The sequence below is a fragment of the Palaemon carinicauda genome, chromosome 27, assembly GCF_036898095.1.
Source record: "Palaemon carinicauda isolate YSFRI2023 chromosome 27, ASM3689809v2, whole genome shotgun sequence".
NCBI classification, from domain to species: domain Eukaryota; kingdom Metazoa; phylum Arthropoda; class Malacostraca; order Decapoda; family Palaemonidae; genus Palaemon; species Palaemon carinicauda.
The window spans coordinates 27968803-27978802 of NC_090751.1; the positions used below are offsets into that span (position 1 = coordinate 27968803).

The 10000-nt window shown below is 34.3% G+C and overlaps 2 protein-coding genes across 2 annotated transcripts in view; one reads left to right on the forward strand and one right to left on the reverse strand.

Annotated features, from left to right (window-relative positions):
* Nucleotides 1-2586, reverse strand: part of LOC137620856 (putative uncharacterized protein DDB_G0282499) — a 3273-nt gene extending 687 nt beyond the window's left edge. The window contains exons 1-2 of the mRNA XM_068351303.1: nt 2424-2586; nt 1-686 (exon numbers count right to left, since the gene is read on the reverse strand). The exon at nt 1-686 is cut by the window's left edge and continues 687 nt beyond it. Coding sequence (XP_068207404.1) covers nt 1-686; nt 2424-2586 — 849 coding nt within the window. The remainder of the gene's footprint in view (nt 687-2423) is intronic.
* Nucleotides 2587-2883: 297 nt separating this feature from the next.
* The window catches only part of LOC137620857 (uncharacterized), a 7972-nt gene continuing 855 nt past the window's right edge, over nt 2884-10000 (forward strand). The window contains exons 1-4 of the mRNA XM_068351304.1: nt 2884-2888; nt 8443-9082; nt 9195-9752; nt 9865-10000. The exon at nt 9865-10000 is cut by the window's right edge and continues 647 nt beyond it. Of these exons, the coding sequence (XP_068207405.1) occupies nt 2884-2888; nt 8443-9082; nt 9195-9752; nt 9865-10000 (1339 nt within the window). The remainder of the gene's footprint in view (nt 2889-8442; nt 9083-9194; nt 9753-9864) is intronic.

The window sequence follows — 10000 nt, forward strand, 5'->3', positions numbered from 1 at the left end:
TATACGATTAACAGCTGTATCTTTTACACGATTAAAAGCTGTATCATTTATACGATTAAAAACTGTATCATTTATACGATTAACAGCTGCATCATTTATACGATTAACAGCTGTATCTTTTACACGATTAAAAACTGTATCATTTATACGATTAACAGCTGCATCATTTATACGATTAACAGCTGTATCTTTTACACGATTAAAAACTGTATCATTTATACGATTAACAGCTGCATCATTTATACGATTAACAGCTGTATCTTTTACACGATTAAAAACTGTATCATTTATACGATTAACAGCTGCATCATTTATACGATTAAAAACTGTATCATTTATACGATTAACAGCTGCATCATTTATACGATTAAAAACTGTATCATTTATACGATTAACAGCTGTATCATTTATACGATTAAGAGCTGTATCTTTTACATGATTAAAAACTGTATCATTTATACGATTAACAGCTGTGTCATTTATACGATTAAGAGCTGTATCTTTTACATGATTAAAAACTGTATCATTTATACGATTAACAGCTGTATCTTTTACACGATTAAAAGCTGTATCATTTATACGATTAAAAACTGTATCATTTATACGATTAAAAGCTGTATCATTTATACGATTAAAAACTGTATCATTTATACGATTAACAGCTGTATCTTTTACACGATTAAAAGCTGTATCATTTATACGAAAGTGTATAGATAATTAAGGGAATAACAGCTGCATGATTAGAGAGAGAGAGAGAGAGAGAGAGAGAGAGAGAGAGAGAGAGAGAGAGAGAGAGAGAGAGAGAGAGAGAGTGCTTCAAGGTCAGGGAATACAAAGAAAGAAAGGACTGTTTGAAGTCGATTGATCAAGTTGACCAGTCCTAGGTAAACACATTGCCTCAAAGAAGGATGAACACTTGCATGCTAGACACCATTTTGCGTTCAGGATAATAACATACCAGACAACTGGGACCTTGGACATTTGCCTCCCCAGACAATTGCGTCGCTAGACATTTGAGTCCCTACGCCAGGGAGTCGGCAACCTTCTGAACACAATCTGCCACTTGACTTGATAATTAATACCATTATTTTTACTACCGTGCGTGCCAGTTGTTATTTTTAAGCAGTATATAGTAAAAGTAAAATTATAATGGTTGAGTATGAAGTGACAATTTTAATTACAATGTATTTTTCCTGAACATGCATAACATAAAAGTAATAATTTTGCTAAATTTAGTATACTTTTTAATAAAAATATCTTACATTTGAACACAAATAAAATTAGCGATTTTTAGATATTTTTAAATTCTATCAATGAATTAACACTTACCTTATAATTCGTCTTTAAATCGACATCATTGCCCTAAATGCAACTAAAATTAGGAATTTGGATTTTTGTTAATTAGATTTTATCAATAAATTCTCATTCACCTTCTAATTCATATCTAGATCAAAATCATTCCTCAACTGAAAAGGAATACAATTCAACCATGAAAGAAACCCTTTCTGGTACAACTCAGGAACATAAATGGTGGTCTACCCTTAAATCTGCACTCTTTGGTGTAGACGCAACAATTCTTCCTTTACTTAAACCAGATGGCTCAGTCACTCACTGTCCAAAGGAAAAGGCAACCCTTTTGGCTGATGTTTTTGACAGTAAACAGAGTAATTAAAAACTTGAACTTCCTCATTCCTGTTTATACTTCACCATATCAATGAGACCCCTGACTTTCTTCCCCAAAGGAGAAAAGTTTAGATTCCAGATGAATATTTGGGCACCTCAAGTTACACACAACCCTCAGAGTGATCCATTATATAAGCCTGCTGCGATGGGGACTGAGGATGATGTGTGAAAATAATTTTCTTGAAATGGATCACCCAATTCTATCCTCGACCATTTTGTAAAGCCCTTATTTTTTCGTACCATAACAGGAACACCATCTGTTGTAACGGCAAGAAATCTCTAATATGTCTTCCTCTCTGTTCTCAAAATGGTCAGTGAATGCCTTCAGTATGTCTTCTCCCTTGGTATTGTCATACACATTTAAGACAACATAGCTTCTCGTATATATCTGTATCCCTATGTCTGGTAAAAGCAGGGAATGACATTGATATCCAAGCTTTTATTCACGCACACTGAGCATATGCTTTTAAAAGTAACCGATTGTTGTTGATTTACGTTATCAGCCAATTCATGAATACGTATCACCACGGTTCTGGCTGAGACATGCATGTCTTTCATCACTGAGAGAGAAACTTGTTTGTTTGATATGATATCAATTCTAACATCAGTGCACTCTAGGGAAGCTGCTTTTAAAAATCTGCATCAGTAAGTCTTCCCATGCTTAGCAATAAACAAAGCTAGCTTGTAACTGGCTTTACTTTCATTGATTCTGCTAGCATTCAAGATTTTGAACACATTACTTTGTTTCTGAAAGCGGGTAACTGCTTTCTCAATAACACTATCCTCAAAATCCTGCTCTTCTTTTGTTTCTAAGTGTGGTTTAACACTCGATGTGCAACACATGACATTTCCGCAGCAGAGAGCACACACATCTCGATCATTCTGTTGATTAAATTCGATCATTTGTCTAATATGACTGAAATAATCGGACGTGAAGCTTGATTATTTTCACATTAGCTGTGTTGACAATAAACTAGAAAAATTCACCGAAACAGCAGGGACCATACTAAGGTAGCTTAATCAAGATTTCAAGGAATCGTAAAAGGGACCATACTGCGGTAGCCAATCGGACATGATTAAGGAAATTACTTGATCCTGGATTAAGGCATGCATAATCGTATTCGTGCTGATAGATAGATAGATGGATAGATGGATAGATAGGTAGATTGATAAGATAGAAAAATTAAAATAACTTAAATCATGACGTAAACAATGTAAACCATGAAGATAAAAGTGATGATGCACAATACACATTCTCTCTCTCTCTCTCTCTCTCTCTCTCTCTCTCTCTCTCTCTCTCTCTCTCTCTCTCTCTCTCAATATTTTTCAGGATTTTTCCTTTGCTCCTTCAAATCAAATGCCGTGCACATAAACAAGCACTCCTCGTGCCAGAGGTTGCCGACCCCTGCCCTATGCATATGCGAACCTCTGAATTCTTTAGTTACCTACCATATTTACACACACACATTATATATATACAGTATATATATATATATATATATATATATATATATATATATATATATATATATATATATATATATATATATATATATATATATATATATACACACAGTATATATATACCATAGTTGTTTTGGCTAATCTTTCATGGCCGACTGCCTTTCCTGCCGCCAACCCTCCCCATTTACCCTCCCATTTATATAGTATATATATATATATATATATATATATATATATATATATATATATATATATATATATATATATATACATATATGTATATATATATACACACACACACACACACACACACACATATATATATATATATATATATATATATATATATATATATATATATATATATATATATACTGTATAGGTAAGACAGTCTCTTTCGGAATAATCCTTTTGTATATAGTTCGTTTATAAATGGCATATATATATATATATATATATATATATATATATATATATATATATATATATATATATATATGTATATATATATATATATGTATATATATATATATATATATATATATATATATATATATATATATATATATATATATATATATATATATATGTGTGTGTGTGTGTGTATGTGTGTGTGTGTGTGTACGTATATGAATATATGCTGTATTCATATTCGTATATGTATATAAACTGAATTCATATACGTAACGCCTGTGTTTATATACACATACGTATATACTGTATATGTATATGTATGCATATACTGTATATACTTACTCACACACATACCCAGCAGTCCGTACCACAATCATCTAATAGATTTTGGATTTTATAGATTGCATTTCTGTGCTGAACACATGTGTTACGATCCTCGTGGGGATCGAATCAGGTTCTTTTGAATTGATTAATTAAATTAGGATAAATCTACAACAACCAATGGAAAAAAAGGAATCTAGAAAGAAAATTCGCAAAAGAAAACATAATTTCATTTACAACTAGTCAAAGATCAATGTTTCTTGATTGAGTATTTGGGAAGCACAGAATTGAATAAAGAAAATCATCTGATTAAATTACACTTCAGCAATAGGGGAACAGTCAAGGAAGCAGACAAATAATACTTAAAAGAAATGATGGTACTCTTCACAGCAGATCTTGACGATTCAGGAACGCAGATATTTCAGGTCTGGCCGCTTCGTGGTTGGTAATAACGACATGGGTCAATTCGTTCTGACATCTCGGACAAGTTGTCGTAAGGCTGGTCACATCTGCATTCTGGTCCTTAAGTTCTCTCTCGTTCTCTGTGCTCGTTCTCTCTCGTCGTCGTCGTCGTCGTTTCTCTCTCTCTCTCTCTCTCTCTCTGCTTGTTTGTTTGCTTGCTGTGGGTACTTTCAAAACGCTGGCTCCTCGAATTACTACAACAGACGATCCTTATGCCCAAGGTCTACTGATGTAGGCACATCTAATAAATATCTTGACATCAATCAACGGCGATGACAGTTTATGTTAAACACTAGCGGGACCTCTCCTCTCTGCTTCTTAAGAGTAGAAACTTTACATGTTTTAACATTCTTTTCTATATTATTCTATCTACCCATGACACGTCCCCCTAAAAGAAAAAAAAAGAAAATCTACTGATTTTATCTTTTTCTTTTTTTTTAAACGAAACTATCAAGGGAGAAAATCACTAATCCCTAAAATGAGAAACAATTACTTCATTACTCTCGCATCAAGTAACAAAACCAAAACACACTCTTACTTATTGATGAAGGAAAAAAAAAAGAAAAAAAAAAAACACGTCCATATCATTCTGAAAAATCTCTAGAAAGACTGTCGGCTATTACATTATTCTTTCCCTTTATATGAACTATCTTTAAATCGTAATCTTGTAATTCTAAACTCCAACAATCTTGTAATTCTAAACTCCAACGCATGAGATATTTATTCTTATTCTTGAAGCTATCTAAGTAAACAAACGGATTGTGATCTGTATACACAGTTAAAACATGACCACTACGCACATAAATCTCAAAATGTTGTAAAGTTGATACTAAACTAAACAATTCCTTCTCAATAGTCGAATAATTCTGCTGTGCTTTATTTAACTTCTTCGAAAAATAAGCTACAGGGTGCTTAGTCCCGTTCATTTCTTGCAACAGAACTCCTCCTATGCCAATATTAATTGCATCTATCGTTAAATTAAATTTCTTGCTAAAATCGGGCAACATTAGTGTGGTAATATAAGTTCAATGTAGTTTTACATTTATGCTCTCATGTACGTTGTGTTTCTCTGCTTGCATTTACCAGCTTATTATGTTGCTATTTGTGTGTCTTCGCCATATTATTGCTTGTGGATGTCCCTGTGTCATCTGGCCCTTACTTTGATGTATTTGTTTGTTATTGCGCATGTAAAGTAGCGAGTGTTGTAATAGTGGCTGTTTCTATTGTTTCAGGAGGTGACTCCAGTTTTTGTGTGCAATAAAACCTATGACAGGTTTTTCATCTTTTACAACAATTAGTATGGGCTGGTGAATCATTATAGCCTTCAACTTATTGAGAGCTTCGATACATTCATTATCAAATACAAAACTTCGTCCTTTCTTGAAAAGATTAGTTATTGGAGCACTTATTTCTGAAAATTAGAAACAAACCTGCGGAAATATGAAATCATTCCAATGAATCTGATTGCCTGTTTTTTACTGGTAGGGATTGGGAAATTGATGATAGCTTCTATGTTCCCATCTTTTGGACAAATCTTACCTAGAACCACTTTATGACCCAAATATGTGATCGAGGTTTTTCCGAATTCACATTTCTTCACATTTAAAACAAGTTTTGCTTTCTCAAGGACTGATAGGACTTTAGTTTATATAGGACATATCTGTTTTGACGCTGTTACTGTTTTTAGAATGATATATTGTTAATTCATTCTCATCATTTATTTATTTCCTTATTTCCTTTCCTCACTGGGCTATTTTCCCTGTTGGAGCCCTTAGGCTTATAGCATCTTGCTTTTCCAACTAGGGTTGTAGCTTGGCTAATAATAATAATAATAATAATAATAATAATAATAATAATAATAGCTAAAATGCGTAAATGTTGCTCCCACGTATCTGAAAACACTACAAGATCATCCAAATACACAACACAGTTATCAATTCCAATTAAAACTTTATTCATTAATCTTTGGAAAGTACTCGCTGCATTCCGTAGACCAAAAGCCATAACTTTGGGTTCATAACTACCGAAAGGTGTTATGAAAGCAGATATTGTCTGTGCTCGACTACTTAAAGGTACTTGCCAATAACCTTTGGCCAAATCAAGTTTAGAAATACACTTGGCGTTTCCTATTCTATCTAAACAATCTTCTATCCTGGGGAGGGGAAATTACTTTGTTTTGTAACACTATTCACTTTCCTAAAATCAATACACAACTTATCTGATCCATCTTCCTTCTTAACAAGAACTATTGGAGAACACCAGTCACTCTCGCTAGGAACAATCAAACCATTGTCTAGCATACACTTAATTTCCTGTCGGACTGAATTTGCTTTTTTCGGGGCTTAGACGATAAGGACTTAGTCTAATCATTAGACAAAGACTAAGCCTTAGATGATTTGGAAAATTCTCCTAACTGGGCAAAAGAATTGATTATATAAAGTCAATCCATCAATATTTCATCAACTATATCGTATTCATGAGCAAGAAGGTACATTTTGTATTCTCAGAGTCTTTGCCCTTCGACAAAAAAAAAAAAAAAAAAAAAAAAAAAAAAAAAAAAAAAAAAAAAAAAAAAAAAAAAAATTATATTCGGCTATTAACATATTTGTTGCAGCTTAGACCGCAACTTGATCCAAAACAATTACTTACAAACTTTGAAACAGGAGCCCAGAAAGGTTATGTTGGGAAGTTCCCAGAAGCACCATTATGTTCATATCTCTTTCATTTATCTAAATCTATTCTTTATAAAATCTGTGACATAGGATAAGGGCAACGGTATAGAGAAGATGAGGCATTCTGCCTAAAAATTAGATGTTTTTCTGCACTGTCATTCCTTCCTTCGAGTGATATCAATGAAGGTTTTATTGAATTGTCCGATGATACTGATTTATTGCCAGAGTTTATCGCGTATTTTGAGATGACTTACATTGGCTAAGCAAAAGGACGAGGAGGAATAAAGATGGAACCATTTTCTTTCTGTAGAGTCAAGGAATGTTAAAGAGAGCGTTAGACATCAGTTTAAACATTTAAATGCTGTTTATGAATGGCAGAGGCAAGGGACCGTGACGATGCACTAGCTAACAGGACAATGCCCTAGAGACTGGCCATAATAGGTAGTAAGTTGGCCAGGGCACCAGCCATCCGTTGAGATACTACCACTAGAGATCTATTGGGTCCTTTGACTGGCCAGACAGATGTATTGGATCCTTCTCTCTGCTTACAGCTCATTTTCTTATTGCCTACACATACACCGAATAGTCGGGCCTATTCTTTACATATTCTCCTCTGTTCTCCTGACAACACTGAGATTACCAAAAAATTCCTCCTCACTCAAGGGGTTAACTACTGCAATGTAATTTTTCAGTGGCTAATTTCCTCTTGGTAAGGATAGAAGAGACACATTAGCTATGGTAAGCAGCTCTTCTAGGAGAAATACACTCCAAAATAAAACTATTGTCCTCTGGTCTTGGGTAGTGCCATAGCCTCTGTACCATGGTCTTCCCCTGTCTCTTGGGTTAGAGGTCTCTTGCTTGAGGATACACTACTCTATCTTATTTCTCTTCCTTTTTATTTATGTTTTTAGTTTATACTGTATATGAAAGATTCATTTTAATGTTGTTACCGTTCTTAAAATATTTTATTCTAATTGTTAATCACTTATCTTGTAGTTTCCTTATTTCCTTTCCTCACTGGGCTATTTTCCCTTTTGGAGCCCTTGGGCTTATAGCAACCTGTTTTTCCAACTAGGGTTATAGCTTAGCAAGTAATAATAATAATAATAATAATACATATATGATCAGCGCCAAAGTTAGGACCAGGGAAGGCCAGGTAATGGCTGCTGATGACTCAGCAGATATACCTATAAGCTCCCCCAAATCCCCATCTTTAGCTCACAAGGATGGTGAGATTGAAGACACTACAAGAAACTATCGAGCTTGAGCGAATCTCGAATCCCCGTCCGGCAGATCGCCAGGCAGTGACGTTTTCAATAAGCCACCGCAACCCTAGATCTAACAATACCTTAGAAGAATTATGCAATGCTTTGTAATATTCTGGAAATTTATTAAATCGTTGAGAAATGAGATCATTGCCTTAAAGAAAGAACTTTGAAAGAGTTGTTCCAGTGCGACAGAAAAATAAAACTGGAAATAACTTTGAAGGAGTAGTTCCGGTGCGACAGAAAGATAAAACTGGAAATAACTTTGAAGGAGTAGTTCCGGTGCGACAGAAAGATAAAACTGGAAATAACTTTGAAGGAGTAGTTCCGGTGCGACAGAAAGATAAAACTGGAAATAACTTTGAAAGAGTAGTTCCGGTGCGACAGAAAGATAAAACTGGAAATAACTTTGAAAGAGTAGTTTCAGTGCGACAGAAAGATAAAACTGGAAATAACTTTGAAAGAGTAGTTTCAGTGCGACAGAAAGATAAAACCGGAAATAACTTTGAAAGAGTAGTTCCAGTGCGACAGAAAGATAAAACTGGCAATAACTCTGAAGGAGTAATTCCAGTGCGACAGAAAAATAAAACTGGAAATAACTTTGAAAGAGTAGTTCCGGTGCGACAGAAAGATAAAACTGGAAATAACTTTGAAAGAGTAGTTCCGGTGCGACAGAAAGATAAAACTGGAAATAACTTTGAAAGAGTAGTTCCGGTGCGACAGAAAGATAAAACTGGAAATAACTTTGAAAGAGTAGTTCCAGTGCGACAGAAAGATAAAACTGGAAATAACTTTGAAAGAGTAGTTTCAGTGCGACAAAGATAAAACTGGAAATAACTTTGAAAGAGTAGTTTCAGTGCGACAGAAAGATAAAACCGGAAATAACTTTGAAAGAGTAGTTCCGGTGCGACAGAAAGATAAAACTGGAAATAACTTTGAAAGAGTAGTTCCGGTGCGACAGAAAGATAAAACTGGAAATAACTTTGAAAGAGTAGTTTCAGTGCGACAGAAAGATAAAACTGGAAATAACTTTGAAAGAGTAGTTCCAGTGCGACAGAAAGATAAAACTGGAAATAACTTTGAAAGAGTAGTTCCGGTGCGACAGAAAGATAAAACTGGAAATAACTTTGAAAGAGTAGTTCCGGTGCGACAGAAAGATAAAACTGGAAATAACTTTGAAGGAGTAGTTCCAGTGCGACAGAAAGATAAAACTGGCAATAACTCTGAAGGAGTAGTTCCAGTGCGACAGAAAAATAAAACTGGAAATAACTTTGAAAGAGTAGTTCCAGTGCGACAGAAAGATAAAACTGGAAATAACTTTGAAAGAGTAGTTCCGGTGCGACAGAAAGATAAAACTGGAAATAACTTTGAAAGAGTAGTTCCGGTGCGACAGAAAGATAAAACTGGAAATAACTTTGAAAGAGTAGTTCCAGTGCGACAGAAAGATAAAACTGGAAATAACTTTGAAAGAGTAGTTTCAGTGCGACAAAGATAAAACTGGAAATAACTTTGAAAGAGTAGTTTCAGTGCGACAGAAAGATAAAACCGGAAATAACTTTGAAAGAGTAGTTCCGGTGCGACAGAAAGATAAAACTGGAAATAACTTTGAAAGAGTAGTTCCGGTGCGACAGAAAGATAAAACTGGAAATAACTTTGAAAGAGTAGTTCCGGTGCGACAGAAAGATAAAACTGGAAATAACTTTGAAAGAGTAGTTTCAG